The sequence below is a fragment of the Salmo salar genome, chromosome ssa04 (genome assembly GCF_905237065.1).
Source record: "Salmo salar chromosome ssa04, Ssal_v3.1, whole genome shotgun sequence".
Taxonomy (NCBI): Eukaryota; Metazoa; Chordata; class Actinopteri; order Salmoniformes; family Salmonidae; genus Salmo; species Salmo salar.
In genome coordinates this window covers 15,029,542-15,052,044 of record NC_059445.1, presented here as the reverse complement: position 1 = coordinate 15,052,044, position 22,503 = coordinate 15,029,542, and the positions used below count along the sequence as shown (strand labels likewise).

Genomic DNA, 22,503 nt, shown 5'->3' with positions numbered 1-22,503 from the left:
CTAGTCTCTCTCTCTAGTCTCTCTCTCTAGTCTCTCTCTCTAGTCTCTCTCTCTAGTCTCTCTCTCTAGTCTCTCTCTAGTCTCTCTCTAGTCTCTCTCTCTAGTCTCTCTCTCTAGTCTCTCTCTCTAGTCTCTCTCTAGTCTCTCTCTCTCGTCTCTCTCTCTAGTCTCTCTCTCGTCTCTTTCTCTCGTCTCTTTCTCTAGTCTCTCTCTCTCTCGTCTCTTTCTCTCGTCTCTCTCTCTAGTCTCTCTCTCGTCTCTTTCTCTAGTCTCTCTCTCTCGTCTCTCTCTAGTCTCTCTCTCTAGTCTCTCTCTCTAGTCTCTCTCTCTAGTCTCTCTCTCTCGTCTCTTTCTCTAGTCTCTCTCTCTAGTCTCTCTCTCGTCTCTTTCTCTAGTCTCTCTCTCTCTCGTCTCTTTCTCTCGTCTCTCTCTAGTCTTTCTCTCTCGTCTCTTTCTCTAGTCTCTCCAGTCTCTCTCTCCAGTCTCTCTCTCTCGTCTCTGGTTAGTTTCAGACAATAGGGATAAGCAGTGCCGTTCACAGCAACGTTTTCTCATGGAAATCCCATCTGCAGTCAGTACAGTCCTTCTCTATGAGATCACTCCCAGAGTCCAGGCCAATCCCCGGCTCAGGCTCAACCACTGTAGTCTCACATAGTACTCTGCTCTTCTCCACACTCACTCTCTCACACGCAGTCACACACAGTCAGATTGCACGGCGCAGCAGTCTCTCACTTAACCTCTGTCTTTCCTGCCCAAGATCTTACTTTCTGTCCCCCTCTCCCTCTCGCTCGCTCTCTCTCAATTCAATTTCAATTTAAGGGGTTTTATTGGCATGGGAAACATATATGTTAACGTTGCCAAAGCAAGTGGAGTAGGTAATAAACAAAAGTGAAATAAACAATAAAAAAATGAACGGTAAACATTCCACTCATCAAAAGTTCCAAAAGAATAAAGACATTTCAAATATCATTACGTCTATATACAGTGTTGTAACAATGTGCAAATAGTTAAAGTACAAAAGGGAAAATAAATAAACATAAATATGAGTTGTATTTACAATGTATTGGGTTGTATTTACACGCTCTCTCTCTGTAGCCCCATCTCACCGAGAGTACTCCTACACACACCTACGTCTGTTGCTGTATGTATTCTTTACTGTGTTGACCATACACCAGTACATCTCTCTGTCCTCCCAGCCCTGTGTTACCTTGACTCTGTGGCCCCTGATGTTGTCCAGAGCTGAGAGGCGGCGTCTCCTGTGACATTTATGGTCCTATATCTCTTAATTAGCGCCACCTAACCCGCCTGTCTGTCTCTCTCTCGCTCTCTTTCTCTCTGTTTCTCTCTCTCTCGCTCTCTCTGTTTCTCTCTGTTTCTCTCTCTCTCGCTCTCTTTCTCTCTGTTTCTCTCTCTCTCGCTCTCTCTGTTTCTCTCTGTTTCTCTCTCGCTCTCTCTGTTTCTCTCTGTTTCTCTCTCTCTCGCTCTCTTTCTCTCTGTTTCTCTCTCTCTCTCTCTGTTTCTCTCTGTTTCTCTCTCTCTCTCTCTGTTTCTCTCTGTTTCTCTCTCTCTCGCTCTCTCTGTTTCTCTCTCGCTCTCTCTGTTTCTCTCTGTTTCTCTCTCTCTGCTCTCTCTGTTTCTCGCTCTCTGTTTCTCTCTCGCTCTCTCTGTTTCTCTCTGTTTCTCTCTCTCTCGCTCTCTCTGTTTCTCTCTGTTTCTCTCTCTCTCGCTCTCTCTGTTTCTCTCTCTCGCTCTCTCTGTTTCTCTCTCTCTCTACCTCCAAACCTATCTTTCTCTTTCTCTGTCTCTCTACTGCTCTATTTCTCTCTGTCCACCTATCTCTTTCGCTGTCTCTCTACACCTATCTCTTTCTCTGTCTCTCTACCTCTACATCTCTCTCTCTCTCTATCTCTCTCTCTGTCTCTCTGTCTCTCTCTCTGTCTCTGTCTCTCTTTACCTCTACCTCTCTCCCTCTCGCCAGGCTGTGGAGGCACAGATCAGGAGTTTTGGACAGACCCCATGTCAGCTGCTCATCGAGCCACACCCACCAAGGAGCTCCGCCATGCAGGTGGTGAGTCTCGCACACACACATACGCGCACGCTCACACACAGGCTGACCACCATACCATGCCCAATGCCATTCCCAATACCGTGCCCAATACCATGCCCAATACCACGCCCAATACCACGCCCAATACCACGCCCAATACAGACCCATCTCCTCAGTAGTGTAGATAGAACCAGAGGCCCAATGGAATAGCTTTGGCTGTCTCTGACTGCTAGTATGTTAAATCACTGTCTCTGACTGCTAGTATGTTAAATGACTGTCTGACTGCTTGTATGTTAAATGACTGTCTCTGACTGCTAGTATGTTAAATGACTGGCTGACTGCTTGTATGTTAAATGACTGGCTGACTGCTTGTATGTTAAATGACTGTCTCTGACTGCTTGTATGTTAAATGACTGTCTCTGACTGCTAGTATGTTAAATGACTGTCTCTGACTGCTAGTATGTTAAATGACTGTCTCTGACTGCTAGTATGTTAAATGACGGTCTCTGACTGCTTGTATGTTAAATGACTGTCTCTGACTGCTTGTATGTTAAATGACTGTCTCTGACTGCTTGTATGTTAAATGACTGTCTCTGACTGCTTGTATGTTAAATGACTGTCTCTGACTGCTTGTATGTTAAATGACTGTCTCTGACTGCTAGTATGTTAAATGACGGTCTCTGACTGCTAGTATGTTAAATAACTGTCTCTGACTGCTAGTATGTTAAATGACTGTCTCTGACTGCTAGTATGTTAAATGACTGTCTCTGACTGCTTGTATGTTAAATGACGGTCTCTGACTGCTAGTATGTTAAATAACTGTCTCTGACTGCTAGTATGTTAAATGACGGTCTCTGACTGCTAGTATGTTAAATAACGGTCTCTGACTGCTAGTATGTTAAATGACTGTCTCTGACTGCTAGTATGTTAAATGACTGTCTCTGACTGCTAGTATGTTAAATGACTGGCTGACTGCTAGTATGTTAAATGACTGTCTCTGACTGCTAGTATGTTAAATGACTGTCTCTGACTGCTTGTATGTTAAATGACTGTCTCTGACTGCTTGTATGTTAAATGACTGTCTCTGACTGCTAGTATGTTAAATGACTGTCTCTGACTGCTAGTATGTTAAATGACTGTCTCTGACTGCTAGTATGTTAAATGACTGTCTCTGACTGCTAGTATGTTAAATGACTGTCTCTGACTGCTAGTATGTTAAATGACTGTCTCTGACTGCTAGTATGTTAAATGACTGTCTCTGACTGCTAGTATGTTAAATGACTGTCTCTGACTGCTAGTATGTTGAATGACTGTCTCTGACTGCTTGTATGTTAAATGACGGTCTCTGACTGCTAGTATGTTAAATGACTGTCTCTGACTGCTTGTATGTTAAATGACTGTCTCTGACTGCTAGTATGTTAAATGACTGTCTCTGCTTTGACTCACTCTAGCCCATCTATAGTCTTTCCTCCCCCCAATCATTCCTCCATCCTAACCCTGGGAAACGTAAGCTCTGGTTTTGAACCCGTCTCCTCTCGTCCTCAGAGCGGGGTGAGGTGTGATTTTGGGTGTAGGGGTGAGGTGTGATTTTGGGTTTAGGGGGGCGGATGAGGGTGAATGGATTAGCACTGTGGAAACATGGTCCTGAGCCAAACTCCCACTCTACACCTTAGACAGACGGACAGACGGACAGACGGACAGACGGACAGACGGACAGACGGACAGACGGACAGACGGACAGACAGACGGACAGACGGACAGACAGACAGACAGACAGACAGACAGACAGACAGACAGACAGACAGACAGACAGACAGACACGGACGGGGGGACCAGGGGAGGACCAGAGGGAGGAGGACCGGCTGGGAACAATGGCCCAAAGGTGACAGGCTTTTAAGGGGCAGGAAGAGGGGGTGAGGCGGGTGGGGGGTGTGGATGACGTGCCGACTTGAGCCCCCCCAGAGCCCCCATTAGCGGGGTAGCCCTGTGGTGCTGACAGCTCGAGACCATTGGCACACACACATATACACAAACACACACACACATACACAAATACACAAACACAAACACACACACACATACACACAAACACACACACACATACACAAACACACACATTTACACGAACATACACACAGACACACACAAACACACACATATAACACACAAACACACACATATACACACATATACACAAACACTCACACATACACAAACACACACATGTATACAAACACACATGTACACAAACCCACACGCACATAGCGCTGCCCATATGCCAGCCATGTTTACCAAACACCCCATTAGCTCCTCACCACAAATCCAAATAATGCCACGTTCATCCACAGGTTGAGGGTTGAGGGTTTCCCCCAGACCTGGGTGCAAATACTACTTGAATTCTTTCAAACACTGTTAGCGTTTGCCTGCCTGGAGTGCCAGGTGGGTGAGGTTTGCTCTTTTTGAGGGTAGATCAGCTTTAATATTGCAGATAGAACCCAGAATCTATCAAATTAATTGTTTGCATAATTTCTAATCCCCCTAATTTAGATTTTTTCTTTCTTTCTATTTTCCCCCCTACCATGCCTCCCTGATTGGACTAAATTTAACGGAAAACAATACTTCTACTGCTACTCTCACATAACTATTGAAATAACTTTATATATATTCCTAATTTCCTCTCTCTGCAAGTGCTGGATTTTCACACACAGCGGTCAATCCACCATTCATTCTGATCTTAACTCCAACTAAAAGATTAACCCATCTTTCCCAGTATAATGCCATTTTATCATTTCCTTTTGCAATACATCCCTCTCTGTGATGTCTTACGAGGGTCCTGACTCCAAAAGCGAGCCACCGATGGACAGTACCAGAAAAGATGTTCTGTTGATTCTGTTTCCTCCCCTTCTAATGTCTTAATGAAATCAGGAGTTGACTATCCTGGCCTGGCGTACAGTATACTATTAGTAACAGTGTATTAACTCTTCCACTCTTACAGTGGGGTGCAGTACAGTGGGGTGCAGTACAGTAGGGTGCAGTACGGTGGGGTGCAGTACGGTGGGGTGCAGTACGGTGGGGTGCAGTACGGTGAGGTTCAGTACGGTGGGGTTCAGTACAGTGGGGTGCAGTACAGTGGGGTGCAGTACAGTGGGGTGCAGTACAGTGGGGTGCAGTACAGTAGGGTGCAGTACGGTGGGGTGCAGTAGGGTGCAGTGCAGTACGGTGCAGTGCAGTACGGTGAGGTTCAGTACGGTGGGGTGTAGTACAGTGGGGTGTAGTACAGTGGGGTGCAGTAGGGTGCAGTACAGTAGGGTGCAGTGCAGTACAGTGGGGTGCAGTAGGGTGCAGTACAGTAGGGTGCAGTGCAGTAGGGTCATGTACAGTAGGGTGCGGTACAATATAATACGGTGCGGTACAGTACATTAGGGTAGGGTGTGGTACATTACAGTAGGGTACGGTACAGTAGGGTATGGTACAGTACATTAGGGTACTGTAGGGTATGGTACAGTACATTATGGTGCAGTAAGGTGCAGTACAGTAGGGTGCGGTGCAGTACGGTAGGGTGCAGTACGGTGGGGTGCAGTACGGTGGGGTGCAGTACGGTGGGGTGCAGTACAGTGGGGTGCAGTACAGTGGGGTGGCAGTAGAGTGCAGTGCAGTACAGTAGGGTACGGTACAGCAGGGTACAGTAGAGTACAGCAGGGTACAGTAGAGTACAGCAGGGTACAGCAGGGTACAGTAGGGTTCTGTGCAGTAGGGTCATGTGCAGTACAGTAGGGTACAGTAGGGTGCAGTGCAGTACAGTAGGGTATGGTACAGCATGGTGCAGTAGGGTACAGCAGGGTTGTGTGCAGTAGGGTCATGTACGGTACAATACAGTAGGGTGCGGTACAGTACATTAGGGTAGAGTGTGGTACATTACAGTAGGGTACGGTACAGTAGGGTATGGTACAGTACATTAGGGTACTGTAGGGTATGGTACAGTACATTAGGGTATTGTAGTGTACGGTACAGTATAGTAGGGTACAGTAGGATGCAGTGCAGTAGGGTTCAGTACAGTAGGGTGCAGTACAGTACAGTAGGATGCAGTGCAGTAGAGTACAGTACAGTAGGGTACAGTAGGCTGCAGTACATTAGGGTACTGTAGGGTACGGTACAGTACAGTAGGGTACAGTAGGGTGCAGTACAGTACAGTGAGGTACAGTAGGGTGCAGTACATTAGGGTACTGTAGGGTGCAGTACAGTACAGTGAGGTACAGTAGGGTACAGTACAGTAGAGTACAGTAGGGTGCAGTACAGTGAGGTACAGTAGGAGCTGCTGAGATGAGAAGCGAGCAGTAGAATAACGAGGGGAGAAATGGGGAGACACTTTCCTAGACAAATAAACGCTAGGTGGTTGAGCAGGGCCTCAATTCCCTGTGGTGAGACACACATGTACAAACACACACACACGTACACACACACACACACACGTACACACACACACGTACGTACGGAAATCCATTGGAAACTCGACCCCAGTACTAGAGCAGGAGGGCATATGAGTCCATACTGTCAAGTGGTTGAAGGTGTCTTGTATGTAATTGTTTGGCCTCTCCGGTGGTGGTAGGTGGGCCTGGTGTGTTTGGACAGGTTTGGCGTGTCCTAGGCAGACTGATGTTCAGTGCCTTTCTCTTTCCATTCACACCAGCAGCAGATGAGGGACTTCTTTCCTTCTCTCTCTCGCTCGCTTTCTTTTCCTTGCACTGGCAATTTTCTCTCTCTCCCTCTCTCTTTCTCTCTTCCCTCGTACTCTCTCTCGCGCTCTCTTTCACTCTCCCTCTTCCTCTCTATCCCTCTCTCTCCGTCTCTGACTCACCCCCATTAATCTCTTTACACCTCTCTTTGCTGTATCCTTCTCCACCTTTGTTTTCCATCCCTCCCCCTGTCTGAGTGTAGTGTGGTGTCAGACTCCAGGCCTGAGTGTAGTGTGGTGTCAGACTCCAGTCCTGTCATGTCCCCCTGTCTGAGTGTAGTGTGGTGTCAGACTCCAGTCCTGTCATGTCCCCCTGTCTGAGTGTAGTGTGGTGTCAGACTCCAGTCCTGTCATGTCCCCCTGTCTGAGTGTAGTGTGGTGTCAGACTCCAGTCCTGTCATGTCCCCCTGTCTGAGTGTAGTGTGGTGTCAGACTCCAGTCCTGTCATGTCCCCCTGTCTGAGTGTAGTGTGGTGTCAGACTCCAGTCCTGTCATGTCCCCCTGTCTGAGTGTAGTGTGGTGTCAGACTCCAGTCCTGTCATGTCCCCCTGTCTGAGTGTAGTGTGGTGTCAGACTCCAGTCCTGTCATGTCCCCCTGTCTGAGTGTAGTGTGGTGTCAGACTCCAGTCCTGAGTGTAGTGTGGTGTCAGACTCCAGTCCTGAGTGTAGTGTGGTGTCAGACTCCAGTCCTGTGTCATCAGTCCTGAGTGAGTGTGGTGTCAGACTCCAGTCCTGAGTGTAGTGTGGTGTCAGACCATGTCAGACTCCAGTCCATGTAGTGTGGTGTCAGACTCAGTCCTGATGTAGTGGGTGCAGACTCCAGTCCTGAGTGTAGTGTGGTGTCAGACTCCAGTCCTGAGTGTAGTGTGGTGTCAGACTCCAGTCCTGAGTGTAGTGTGGTGTCAGACTCCAGTCCTGAGTGTAGTGTGGTGTCAGACTCCAGTCCTGCCATGTCCCCATGTTGGTGTTCAATAATGACATTGTCAGAGTATTCTAATAGCATGTTAAAACGACAGAGATTTACCTCAGTATGCCTCTGACATTAAGCATGTATAGTATGTTCCCCAGCTCACTACAAGCATCCTGCAAATGGCACCCTATTTCATGTGGAGTGTACTTTTATTGACCAGAACCCTGATAAGAAGGAGTGCACTATGTAGAGGGAATAGGGTGCCATTTGGGACGCAGGATGAATACTGTGTGTGACCCAAGCCAGTAAAAACACCTCTTATCTGTAGAAGTGAACTCACGTGGTTTAACATGAGTTTCGGTGTCTTGACGAAGTTTGGCAGGAACAAATGTCAATTCTTATATGAAGATAAATCCAAAATGGGATTTTTAGTTGACCGTTTATGTGGCGACTGTTTGTTACCAATGATAAAAGTATCAAGTTCACTTCTGACCATTGTCATGTTAATGGTTATTTCCTGAAGAGACCTGAGCAAAGTCTGAGAATTTTGAGGAAGAATGTTGACTTTACTCATTGTTAAAAGATATATAAATAATATCTGGCATGTACACTAGTCCTTATATTTAGAGGTTCAGTACAAGTAACTGCTAGTGGACTCTTGATTCATTACAGATGGTGTAGAATGTCAGACTTGAGAAGGACTCCAGTACCCAGCAGCCCTCACTAACAGGTTATTAATGGTGCCACATTTGATGAGGCATTACCATAGAGAGAGATAGAGCACTGTAGATGTCTAGAACCAATCACAGACGCCGTAATGTAATGCAGATACAAAGATGAGTTCCTCTATCTATCTGTATGGGCATTACAGACACTTTCAATAGAGTGTTAGGGAGGAAGCACTATAACAACATTAACAGGGGAGTTCCACAGAGGAGTTTTGGTATACAAGGATATTTCACACCCACACTATACCAATCCTGTGGATTTTTCTCCACTTACGTTTGGTCTGTTCGTTTGTTTGTCTTCCGTTTTAATGCTGAGACTTGTTGGTTCTTCCTTAGTATTGACACAAACTTTGTCTTTAAGAAATAGTTTTCTTGTGTCTGTATTTCTTGCCCCGGCTACTAATCAATGTCCTCATGTGAATAATGCTACTCTGCTTTTAGTACCTCAGCTTTTCTCCAACTGGCCTCCTTCCCTTTCTATAGCTTGGCCTCTGAGTGCTGCCACTCCATGCTAGCTTCCCAGCTAACGTTCTCTCTGTCCCTCTCCTCCCTTCCCCCCTCCTCTCACTCTCTTTCACTCTCTTTTCTGCGTGCTGCTGCCGCTCCTGCTGTTCCCTCTTCTCCTCCGCTGCTCCATCCCTCGTTCGCTCCTGCTCTTCGTCTGTGGATCTATCCATCCATTGGACTCCTCCTCCTCTCCCTCCTTCCGTCCATCCGTCCGTTGATCTGTCCATCACCACCAGTATGTCCTCCTGCAGAGCCCGTTGATGTTCACGGAGCAGATGCAGCAGGATGTCATCATGGTGTTGAAGTTCCCCAGCAACTCTCCCGTGGCCCACGTGGCCGCCAACACCCAGCCGGGCCTCGCCACGCCCGCCATCATCACCGTCACCGCCAACCGCCTCTTCGCCGTCAACAAGTGGCACGGCCTGGCCGGTAAGAGGGGGATTGTAGGAAATGGAGTCTAAAGTAGGATTATCTTGTAGTGGTCAGCAGGATTTAAGATGTTTGACCTTTATTTAACTAGGCAAGTCAGTTAAGAACAAATTATTATTTTACAATGACGGCCTTCCCCAGCCACACCCTCCCCTAACCCGGATGACGCTGGGCCAATTGTGCGCCGCCCTATGGATTGAAATGTAAATTTAACCAATTCATTGAAATTGAACTCATATTTAGGATATGAGATATCAAGGATGTACTATTTTTGAGCATAAGTCTGATTTCATGTAGCATGTCAAAGACAGGTACACAGAATAGAGAGTTTTGGAGGACACAGTTGAGGACTACATGTTTGTCAACACACAGTAACATATCCAAAGACCTTCAGTCAGTATTTCTCTGTGCAGCTCAACGAGAGCAGCCAATAGGCTTGTCTCTTTCATCTTCCCAGGACAGGACGTTGATTTCTGAGACAGTTGAGCGGTCCTCCTAAAAGGCAGGATCAAATGTGACACGTGCACTCGTGCCAGCGTTAGGTTTCACTTCCTCTTTGATGCATCAAGACCTCACTCCTCATGGTTTATTTATTAAACATCAACCCTGCTGTGGAATAACAGGGAAGGGGATATGGGATGAAGTCTGACGTTAGGAAACTCAGACGACGAAGATTTGTAGATCACATTGAATTTGGAGCATTTTGTTTTGATGAGTGGATTTCATCTGCTATTGTTTGTGGTTAGATCTTGAATTATGATATTAGCGTTATTTTAACTTGTTTACGGTACAAATCTGTATTTTTTGAGTATGTTCAGATGTAAGGATTCACGATATTCTCTTATTAACTTGTTTATGTATTACTATGTATTATCAGAATCCATTTGGAGCCACAGAGAACAGTTTTACAGCTAAATGTAACTCTTTGGTAGAGCGCTCTGGGGGACAATAGGCTTTGAGTGTGGCAAATTACATTTTAGCATCTCCCATATGGAACAGAAGCCCAAGTACTCCACAGGGCCAAATCACTGATATTAAACCCATCCTTCTTTCTGCATCCCACTCATTCCTTCCTCCCACACCTCTCTTTTTTGTCTCTCTCTCTCTCTCTCTCTCTCTCTCTCTCTCTCTCTCTCTCTCTCTCTCTCTCTCTCTCTCTCTCGCAGGTCATCAAGGCTCCTCTGTGCAGGACCAGCAGTACCAACTGCCCGTGGAAATTGACCCTCTGATAGGTATGCCGCTTGTGTGTGGTTTTTGTGCGCGCACTTGTGGAGGTCACTGCGTGTGTGTATATGCAATAAAGTGAGTGTGCGTGTGTATGTATCTCTGTGTGTCTATGCACACGTGTGTGTGTGTATGCGTTTGTTTGTTGGTGTGTGTGTGTGCTCAAACGTGTGTGTGTCTCTCTCTCTCTGTCTCTCTGTCTGTGTGTGTCTCTGGGATTCATTGTGATGGCCCATGGCAATGTCCCTGGCCAGTAGCTTGCTGTTGTTTCCAAGCCTCTGCCCACCAACAGCCCCCCCCCCGTCCGTCTGTCCTCTCATCCCCTGAAATAAATCCTCCACTCTGCTCTCTCCTCTGCTAAACCATTTGCATGCAAATTGGAATGCAATGAGCTGTGGCCTGGATTGGTATTTCATCATCAACCTCTCCCCCTCTCCTCTCTCTCTCTCTCTCTCTCCATCTCTCTCTTTCTCTCTCTCACAGTTTTTCTTACTCTCTCTCTCTCTCTGGTTTAATTTGAGCGGGGGAAAGGATCTGTGTCAGTATAAATGAATATGAATGCGGTAATAATGTGTGATTGAGTGCGCGGCGGGCGGATGTCAGGACAATATGGGCGCCTCTCATCACTCACGACTTGTTGATGAGGAGGCGAGCAGAGGAGCAGAGCGTTAGTGATGTATAGGATACAATGTCTGGGAGAGAGTGGTCTGAGACAGAGCTCTGGTGATGTATAGGATACACTGTCTGGGAGAGAGTGGTCAGAGACAGAGCTCTAGTGATGTATAGGATACACTGTCTGGGAGAGAGTGGTCAGAGACAGAGCTCTAGTGATGTATAGGATACACTGTCTGGGAGAGAGTGGTCAGAGACAGAGCTCTAGTGATGTATAGGATACACTGTCTGGGAGAGAGTGGTCAGAGACAGAGCTCTAGTGATGTATAGGATACACTGTCTGGGAGAGAGTGGTCAGAGACAGAGCTCTAGGGATGTATAGGATCCACTGTCTGGGAGAGAGTGGTCAGAGACAGAGCTCTAGTGATGTATAGGATACACTGTCTGGGAGAGAGTGGTCAGAGACAGAGCTCTAGTGATGTATAGGATACACTGTCTGGGAGAGAGTGGTCAGAGACAGAGCTCTAGTGATGTATAGGATCCACAGTCTGGGAGAGAGTGGTCAGAGACAGAGCTCTAGTGATGTATAGGATACACTGTCTGGGAGAGAGTGGTCTGAGACAGAGCTCTAGTGATGTATAGGATCCACTGTCTGGGAGAGAGTGGTCAGAGACAGAGCTCTAGTGATGTATAGGATCCACAGTCTGGGAGAGAGTGGTCAGAGACAGAGCTCTAGTGATGTATAGGATCCACTGTCTGGGAGAGAGTGGTCAGAGACAGAGCTCTAGTGATGTATAGGATCCACTGTCTGGGAGAGAGTGGTCAGAGACAGAGCTCTAGTGATGTATAGGATACACTGTCTGGGAGAGAGTGGTCAGACAGAGCTCTAGTGATGTATAGGATCCACTGTCTGGGAGAGAGTGGTCAGAGACAGAGCTCTAGTGATGTATAGGATCCACAGTCTGGGAGAGAGTGGTCAGAGACAGAGCTCTAGTGATGTATAGGATACACTGTCTGGGAGAGAGTGGTCAGAGACAGAGCTCTAGTGATGTATAGGATCCACTGTCTGGGAGAGAGTGGTCAGAGACAGAGCTCTAGTGATGTATAGGATCCACTGTCTGGGAGAGAGTGGTCAGAGACAGAGCTCTAGTGATGTATAGGATCCACTGTCTGGGAGAGAGTGGTCAGAGACAGAGCTCTAGTGATGTATAGGATCCACTGTCTGGGAGAGAGTGGTCAGAGACAGAGCTCTAGTGATGTATAGGATCCACTGTCTGGGAGAGAGTGGTCAGAGACAGAGCTCTAGTGATGTATAGGATCCACTGTCTGGGAGAGAGTGGTCAGAGACAGAGCTCTAGTGATGTATAGGATCCACTGTCTGGGAGAGAGTGGTCAGAGACAGAGCTCTAGTGATGTATAGGATCCACTGTCTGGGAGAGAGTGGTCAGAGACAGAGCTCTAGTGATGTATAGGATCCACTGTCTGGGAGAGAGTGGTCAGAGACAGAGCTCTAGTGATGTATAGGATCCACTGTCTGGGAGAGAGTGGTCAGAGACAGAGCTCTAGTGATGTATAGGATCCACTGTCTGGGAGAGAGTGGTCAGAGACAGAGCTCTAGGGATGTATAGGATACACTGTCTGGGAGAGAGTGGTCAGAGACAGAGCTCTAGTGATGTATATGATACACTGTCTGGGAGAGAGTGGTCAGAGACAGAGCTCTAGTGATGTATAGGATCCACTGTCTGGGAGAGAGTGGTCAGAGACAGAGCTCTAGTGATGTATAGGATACACTGTCTGGGAGAGAGTGGTCAGAGACAGAGCTCTAGTGATGTATATGATACACTGTCTGGGAGAGAGTGGTCAGAGACAGAGCTCTAGTGATGTATATGATACACTGTCTGGGAGAGAGTGGTCAGAGACAGAGCTCTAGTGATGTATAGGATACACTGTCTGGGAGAGAGTGGTCAGAGACAGAGCTCTCGCTCTCTCTCCTTTATTGTTCTCTCTCTCCTCTTGTTTTCTCTCATTCTTCCTCTCCGTTGCTCTCTTGACCTCGTAAATGTTCTTTCTCCTTTTCTTCACTCTCTCTCTCTCTCTCTCTCTCTCTCTCTCTCTCTCTCTCTCTCGCTCTCTCACACTCTTTCTCGCTCTCTTTCTCGGTCTCGTTCTCTCTCTCATCCAAACACACGTTTCCTCTAACGGTTGTCTAGTTAAAATGTCATTCCCACCAGCTCATCTCCATCCAGATCCATTTCTCCCCTTTTATGGCCCTCCTTTGTATATACTCTCTGTGTGTGTGTGTGTGTGTGTGTGTGTGTGTGTGTGTGTGTGTGTGTGTGTGTGTGTGTGTGTGTGTGTGTGTGTGTGTGTGTGTGTGTGTGTGTGTGTGTGTGTGTGTGGTGGGGGGGGTATCAAATTGTATTTGTCACATGTTTAGTAAACAACAGGTGTAGACTAACAGTGAGGTGCTTACTTACAGGCCCTTCCCAACAATACAGAGAGAAAGAAAATAGAGAAATAACAGAAAAGTAAAACACGTAATAATAAAAGTAATAATAGATACACAATGAGTAACAATAACTTGGCTCTGTGCACAGGGTACCAGTAGCAGTCGATATGCAGGGGTACGAGGTAATTGAGGTAGACGTACATATAACTGGAATAAAGTGACAGATAGTAAACAGTAACAGCAGTGCATGTGAGTCAATAACATTTAAATAGTTAACCAAATAGCTACCTGGACTAACTAGTTAGCAGTATTCTGGCTTGGGAGTAGAAGCTGTTCAGGGTCCTGTTGGTTCCAGACTTGGTTCATCAGTACCACTTGCTGTGCGGTAGCAGACAGAACAGCCTATGACTTCGGTGGTTGGAGACTTTGACAATTTTGATAGATCCTTAGTGATGTGGACACAGAGGAACTTGAAGCTCTCGACCTGCTCCACTACAGCCCCGTCCATGTGAATGAGGGGCGTGCTCGTCCCTCCGTTTCCTGTAGTCCACGATCTGCTCCTTGGTCTTACTGGCGTTGAGGGAGAGGTTGTTGTTCTGGCACCACACTGGCAGAGTCTCTGACCTCCTCCCTATAGGCCGTCTGATCGAAGTCTGTGATCAGGCCTACCACTGTTGTGTCGTGGCAAACTCACCAACTGGGACGGCCCGTCAGGAAGTCCAGGATCCAGTGTTCGGTCCCAGGGTTCTTAGCTTAGTGATTTGAGGGTACTATGGTGTTGAACGCTGAGCTGTAGTCAATGAACAGCACTATCACATAGGTGTTCATCTTGTCCAGGTGGGAAACGGCAGTGTGTAGTGCAATAGAGAATGTGTTATCTGTGGATCTGTTGGGGCGGTATGTGAATTGAAGTGGGTCCAGGATGTCTGGGATGATGGTGTTGATGTGAGCCATGACCAGCTTTTCAAAGCATTTCATCGCTACAGATGTGAGTCCTTTGGGGCGATAGTCATTTATTCAGGTTACTATGGTGTTCTTAGGCACTTGGACTGTTCTTCTTGAAACATGTAGGTGTTACAGACTGGGTCAAGGAGAGGTTGAACATGTCAGTGAAGACACTGATAATCTGTCTGGCCCTGCGGCCTTGAGTGTTAATTAACCTGTTTAAGGTCTTACTCACATCGGCTACAGCTCTCATGCATGGTTCAGTGTTGCTTGCCTCTGTACACTTATTACTGAAGGCAGTGACTGATGTGGTAAACTCCTACTGGAACATATTCCAGTCTGCGCTAGCGAAACAGGCCTGTAGCTTAGAATCCGCTTCATCGGAACAACTTCTGCATTGAGCGCGTCACTGGTACTTCCTGTTTGAGTTTTTCCTTGTAAGCAAGAATCAGGAGGATAGAGTGATGGTCAGATTTGCCAAATGGAGGGCGAGGGAAAGCTTTGTATGCGTTTCTGTGTGTGGAGTGAAGGTGATGTAGGGTTTTTTCGCCTCTAGTTGCACACGTGAACATGGGCACTTTCATAGATGTTCATGGATATGTCTGAGGCCATTCTACCATTTTTGAATAATATAAAAAAAGCCCCTCTTTTAAAAATGTTTTTCTTCACACTCGGAAAGCACGACTGACTCTATTTCTGCAACTCACTCAGCTCTGTTTTGTCATTTTTCAGCACCAGCCCACGCTCCACATCACATGTATAATACGTGTGGTGAGGTGCTATTTTCTTAACGTGTCATTTATGTATTTATACTTCTCACATTCCACAAGGAGCTTCAGTTTAAACACAGTAAATTGTATTTGACTGGCGGGGCGGCCGTGGGGGGGGGAAATGTTGATAATTGGTTGAAATATTCGTCAGACATGGCGTGCTGGTCTCTGTCAGGGATGCCTGGGCTGGACCCACACCTGTTCATCTTGAGTTGGAGCAGAAGAGAAAGAGAAGAGAGCCTGAGAGAAAGGGAGGATAAAGTTACAGAAGTCTAGGACCTAATGTGCCTGTTTGTTCCCTGGACACAGATTAAGTCTAGTCCTGGACTAAAAATGATTTTTTTATGGAGATTCTGATAATGTCTTACAATTAGACTTAATCTTTGTGCGGGAAACTGGCGCGGCATATCTTAATATCTTACCGACTACAAAGCACTTCATTATAGATGGCTACGTCTGCAAGGCCAAGAAAATGCATCAGTCCAAAACAGACATGGCTCTGCCTTTGTTTTAGTCTGTTATCTCTGTCTTTTTTTCTCTCTCTGTTTCTCTTTCTTGCTCTCTCTCTCTCACTCTCTCTTTCTTGCTCTCTCACGCTCTCATTCTTTCTTTCTTGCTCTCTCTCTCTCTCTCTCTCTCTCTTTCTCTCTCCAACAAACCTCCAACTCAGCGATAAGTGGCCAAAGTGGATTTAATTTATGTTGTCCTGACTATGCGTGGCTGCTCTCCTCTTCTTAGCTAAAGGAAGTCTCTTCTCCTTCTGGGGAGAGAGAGAATATGCACGCTCATCGTTACTCAAACTCTTAGGCCCAGTGGAAAATGTGAAACCCTTGTAAACGCCACGTCGTAGATGTTTTATGTATTCCCTCACAAATCAAAATGGTGCTGCCGTGGCGACGAATGTGCGCAAACGCCATGCGTGACAAATGTCGTAGTTGGTAGCTCCAGTAATGGTCTGATGTCTTTGTGAAAACGATTAACGCGGCGATATCGTAAAGGAAAACCATCAGATTTTATACAGACTTTCCTCAGACTTACATGCTTTACTTAATGAATTACTGTGCAACATCTCAGTATGTATTTCTCTCCCTCTTCCTCACCTCCCCCTGTCCCCTCCTCCCTACCCCTCTCTCCCTCCCCATCCCCCTCCCTACCCCTCTCTCCCTCCCCATCCCCCTCACTACCCCTCTCTTCCTCCCCATCTCTCTCCCTCCCCATCCCCCTCCTTCTCCTCCCCCCTCATCCTTCCACCTCCCTCCATCCCCTCTCCAGCCAGTAACGTGGGGACCCACCGTCGTCAGATCACAGACCTGTTGGACCAGAGCATTCACATCCACTCTCAGTGTTTCATCATCACCGCAGACAACCGCTTCATCCTGCTCTGTGGCTTCTGGGACAAGAGCTTCCGCGTCTATTCCACTGACTCAGGTACAGCCTTTATAAATTTCCTCTACCGAGGTCTATATAGGCAACTGACCCAGGTATAACCTTTATTGTAGAGTGACTTCAGAGTCCTATTCACTCCACTGACTCTGGTACTGCCCTTATGCATCTGTTCATTAAGACTTCGATATAGTAGTCTGACCCAGGTACGGTCTTTATACTTATTGCCTTTACAGATTCTTATTCTCTTCTCTGACTTAGGTACAGCCCTTACAACATAGATCCATATAAACACTGTACATATCACTGACTCAGAATCAGTACTTATTCTAGAATCTAGGGCAACCTCAGAGTCTCATTATTCACTCCCCTTCACCCCATCAGAGCCCCGTGTTCTCAGCTGATTCAGCCTTTACTACACAGCTCCTTTTGAGCCCTGTGTGCTTCACTGACTCAGGAACAGCCTTTTTGTATTTTGCTCTACCACAAATCAAATGTATTTATAAAGACCTTTTTACATGCAGATGTCCCAAAGTGCTTATACAGAAAACCAGCCTAAAACTCCAAACAGCAAGCAATGCAGATGTAGCAATGCACCCCTTCTGAGTGCTATGTAGTCAACTGACCCAGGTACAGCCTTTCAAATATAGTTCCATCAGAGGCCTGTATACTCCCCTGACCCGATTACAGCCCTTATTCTAGAGCGTCATTCAGTGTCCTATTAACTTCACCGTTCATTTCACAGCCCCTAATCATCGGCCCTTCCACAAGACACCTAATCCATCAGGTACAGCCTTTATAGTAGGTGTAGGTATAGCCCCATTAGAGCCCTGTTTACTGTACTGACCCAGGTACAGCCTTTATAGTAGGTATAGGTATAGCCCCATTAGAGCCCTGTTTACTGTACTGACCCAGGTACAGCCTTTATAGTCGGTGTAGGTATAGCCCCATTAGAACCCTGTTTACTGTACTGACCCAGGTACAGCCTTTATAGTAGGTGTAGGTATAGCCCCATTAGAGCCCTGTTTACTGTACTGACCCAGGTACAGCCTTTATAGTAGGTGTAGGTCTGTCTCCCGGCTCCGTCTCTATGTATCCCGGCTCCGTCTCTATGTATCCCGGCTCCGTCTCTATGTATCCCGGCTCCGTCTCTATGTATCCCGGCTCCGTCTCTATGTATCCCGTCTCCGTCTCTATGTATCCCGGCTCCGTCTCTATGTATCCCGGCTCCGTCTCTATAGATCCCGGCTCCGTCTCTATAGATCCCGGCTCCGTCTCTATGTATCCCGGCTCCGTCTCTATGTATCCCGGCTCCGTCTCTATAGATCCCGCCTCCGTCTCTATAGATCCCGCCTCCGTCTCTATGTATCCCGCCTCCGTCTCTATGTATCCCGCCTCCGTCTCTATGTATCCCGGCTCCGTCTCTATGTATCCCGGCTCCGTCTCTATGTATCCCGGCTCCGTCTCTATGTATCCCGGCTCCGTCTCTATGTATCCCGGCTCCGTCTCTATGTATCCCGGCTCCGTCTCTATGTATCCCGGCTCCGTCTCTATGTATCCCGGCTCCGTCTCTATAGATCCCGTCTCCGTCTCTATAGATCCCGCCTCCGTCTCTATAGATCCCGCCTCCGTCTCTATGTATCCCGGCTCCGTCTCTATGTATCCCGGCTCCGTCTCTATGTATCCCGGCTCCGTCTCTATAGATCCCGGCTCCGTCTCTATAGATCCCGCCTCCGTCTCTATGTATCCCGCCTCCGTCTCTATGTATCCCGGCTCCGTCTCTATGTATCCCGGCTCCGTCTCTATAGATCCCGGCTCCGTCTCTATGTATCCCGGCTCCGTCTCTATAGATCCCGCCTCCGTCTCTATAGATCCCGGCTCCGTCTCTATAGATCCCGCCTCCGTCTCTATAGATCCCGCCTCCGTCTCTATGTATCCCGCCTCCGTCTCTATGTATCCCGGCTCCGTCTCTATAGATCCCGGCTCCGTCTCTATGTATCCCGGCTCCATCTCTATGTATCCCGGCTCCGTCTCTATGTATCCCGGCTCCGTCTCTATGTATCCCGGCTCCGTCTCTATCCCCCATTCAGAACCACTCTGAAGATCTACAAAAGGCCTGTGATTCAATTTTGAAAGGCAGAAGCTCTCTATCTCCCCATCTCCTGTAAAGGGGAAGAGAGGGAGAGAAAGAGGGGCGGGGAAGAGAGACCATTGTGTGTCTGTCTCAGGGGTGTGCGACCGGAACACGAACACGGTTTAATCTTACACGTGTTCAACAGCTGCTGTCCCGCTCCCCGTAGCCCCCCCCAGGTTAAAGAATAGGACTGATTTGATCAATTTACAACACTTGATTTGGAAACAGCGACACTCTCGTCCCTCTCCACCTTGCTCATAGTGCCCTGTTGATTGAATGTAATCTGAAATTGAAGTGGGTTGGGGTGTATTTAAAGGGATAGTTCTCCCAAATGACGTATTGGTCTTCTTTCCCTGTAAGCGGTCTATGGACAGCAATCCATACTTATGTTTTAGCATTTGTGGCAGAAATACCATTCATCCATGGGACTGATATTAGCATTGTTTCGCCTCATGTTCAAATCATCTACAAGTGACTTTGTTGAGCTTCCTACAATCAATTTGAGATACAGGTTTTACACATCTAAAAAAAGTAACACCCACGTGTTAGAATGAACTCTTAGATTTGGCATTGTTCCTGCGCTGTGCAGAAATGAATCCATAATTAGGAATCTATAATTCTTTTCTAGTGTATATATGAACTGTCAGACATTTTTTATATTACACAGCTATGGTGTCTGGGTTAACTGTGTCTGTTTGAAGCTGAGCGAGGCTGCGGACACACAATTATCCCTCTTTATCCAGATAAAAGGTCATTATGAAACAGACAGTGAAGCTGACACCCAGACAGAAATGCACCCTGGGTTACAGAACAGTGAAGTGTGTCTGCAATACTACATAAATATTCACTGACTGACTGTAGAGGTCCCGGTATGACGAGGGCAATGCCTGTTAGACAGCCATGGTGCTGTTACTATGGGCCTGCAATCTGACAGCAATTACACACATGTGTGTGTGTGTGAATACACACGTGCACATGTGCACACACAAACACCAAGAGAAAATATTTACACTCCTGTGAACATCAGTGTGAGGCTGTGAGCTCATCTGGAAGGTGTAGAAGAGTTAAGAAAGCACGGACATGCACCAGCTAGGTTTAATAATGGTTCAGAGTGTGTTCTTTCGCTTAGCGCATTTGTTTGCAAGTAGACGGTTTATATGATAGAATATTGAGACATTTTATGTTAATGACAGATGTTTTATACATGTTATTTTAGAATGTTTACCATTAGTGTTGTTGGTAGCACTTAATATGCGGTAATACTACTGTAAATTGTTTTGCTTGCATGTCAAGTGGCCAAATATAGTACATCAAGTACTGTAAAATAAATTGCTACTGTATTTTAATATTTCATAACTAGAATAAAAAATAAGATGGCTGTGGCTCAAAGTGTGTGTGTGTGTGTGTGTGTGTGTGTGTGTGTGTGTGTGTGTGTGTGTGTGTGTGTGTGTGTGTGTGTGTGTGTGTGTGTGTGTGTGTGTGTGTTTTCAGGGAAGCTGACCCAGATAGTGTTTGGTCACCGTGACGTGGTGACGTGTCTGGCCAGGTCTGAGTCGTACATCGGAGGGGACTGCTACATCCTGTCAGGCTCCAGAGACGCCACGTTACTGCTCTGGTACTGGAACGGAAAACACCGCAGCATCGGAGAGAACCCAGGAAGTAAGCACACCCCTTATGCTAGGGGGGGAAAATCCTACAGTAACACGAAGAGTAAGTCTGCGTTTACACAGGCAGCCCAATTCTGATTATTTTCTCTCTCACTAATTGGTCTTTTGACCAGTCAGATCAGCTCTTTTGTCAATAATTGGGCAAACAATCAGAATAGGGCTGCCTGTGTAAAGTACCACACTGTCACCCAGAACCCTCTCTCTCAGAGACAGGTCTGACTGTATTTACAGCCCCAGTCTGTAAAGTAACAACTAGTTTCATCTGACCACACTAGGTCTCCAACACACAGATTGGATTTCAGGGAACTGACTGTGGTCAAGAAATGGGCTCTCGCTCTATAGTGTGTGTGTGTGTGTGTGTGTGTGTGTGTGTGTGTGTGTGTGTGTGTGTGTGTGTGTGTGTGTGTGTGTGTGTGTGTGTGTGTGTGTGTGTGTGTGTGTGTGTGTGTGTGTGTGTGTGTGTGTGTGTGTGTGTGTGTGTGTGTGTGTGTGTGTGTGTGTGTGTGTGTGAGAGAGAGAGAGAGAGAGAACGTTAGTGTGTGTGTGCGCACATACGTGTGTGTGTTGTCCCTCCATGTGAGTGAAAGTGAGAGTCCGAGCACCACTTAGAGACGGTAAATGTGATGTGGGGGTCGCTGGTCACATAGAAGCCCACCACCTTCCATCTGATGCGGGGTTAGAACAGTCATGAAAAGTGCAAAACGTTACCGTTGGGGGCCCCCCCTTACAGCCCTTACTATTACCATGACATATGACATGGACCATGATGATCAAAGGGCTAAACACAGAGCACAGAGCAGGGAGAGTCACTGCCTCCATGGTACTAATTTGGCTGGCTTAGAGACCCTTACATGCTGTTAAGTGCTCTGCTACAAATGGACTGCAATTTATGACAAATTGTGATTTGGTTAATAAGACACATCGGTTGTTGATCTGGAACACGGAACGTTAGATGATGGCGTGTCACTGACCTCATCTGGTGTTTTGGATGTGGATGTCGCAGTCTTTCCCACCACGAGGTGTTTCTAAAACTAAAATAAACCAGAAGTACAGTACAGGCCTACGGGCATGTTGCTTAAGTTACAAAATTACAACATAAAAAGTTACAAAATACAGACTTTTGATTTTGGCTGCTATTTTGTGATTTAGCAGTCGAGGTATTCCTTGTTTCCGAGGTGTAAATGGCCATTGGCCCACATATTCGGTTAATTCTAAATGATATAAATAATTAGATGTATAATATATTACCATATGAGGTTATTACTTCACACATGAATGATTGCGTCACTCTGAGTACAATCAGTAGAAATGTACATTTCATTAATAAAACATGCATACTGTGGCCTGTGTTAATTTATACCAAATAGATCAAACAAGAAAAGATAATTACATTCTACATACATTAAATGATGTGCGTGCCTTATGAATCCCCAATTCCACATTGGCTACCCATGACTTTAAGGTTGGCAGATTTGATTGAATGGGGTAGTTGGCATAGGACTAGGGTATCTGTGTCGTTATGTACATTGTTCTTCCCCTGCCTCAGGCAGTGCCAGTTTGCATGGTGTACAGTCTAGTAGTGAATCTAGCGTGTGTGTTTGTATAAAGTGTGTGTGTGTGTACGGTGCCTTCAGAAAGTATTCATACCCATTGACTTATTCCACATTTTGTTGTTACAGCCTGAATTCAAAATGAATTAAATATTATTATTTTTTCTCTTACCCATCTACACTCCCCCATGATGACAAATATAAAACATGATTTTAGAAATGTTACCAAAGTTATTGAAAATGAAATACAGAAATATCTAATTTACATAAGTATTCACACCCCTGAGTCAATACTTTGTAGAAGCAGTCTTTCTGGGTAAGTCTCTAAGAGCTTTCCACACCTGGATTGTACAACACTTGCCCATTAATATTTTCAAAATTCTTCAAGCTCTTGTCAAGTTGGTTGTTGATCATTG

The 22,503-nt window shown here is 46.4% G+C and overlaps 1 protein-coding gene across 7 annotated transcripts in view; it reads left to right on the top strand.

Moving 5' to 3' along the window:
• Window positions 1–22,503, top strand: part of LOC106602365 (lipopolysaccharide-responsive and beige-like anchor protein) — a 334,228-nt gene that overhangs the window by 294,998 nt on the left and 16,727 nt on the right. For 6 of the 7 annotated variants that reach the window (XM_045716597.1, XM_045716594.1, XM_045716596.1 and 3 more), the window contains 5 exons: window positions 1,979–2,068; window positions 9,161–9,353; window positions 10,520–10,585; window positions 16,626–16,781; window positions 20,362–20,529. In XM_045716597.1, coding sequence (XP_045572553.1) covers window positions 1,979–2,068; window positions 9,161–9,353; window positions 10,520–10,585; window positions 16,626–16,781; window positions 20,362–20,529 — 673 coding nt within the window. The remainder of the gene's footprint in view (window positions 1–1,978; window positions 2,069–9,160; window positions 9,354–10,519; window positions 10,586–16,625; window positions 16,782–20,361; window positions 20,530–22,503) is intronic. The other variant, XM_045716595.1, reaches the window with a different exon arrangement.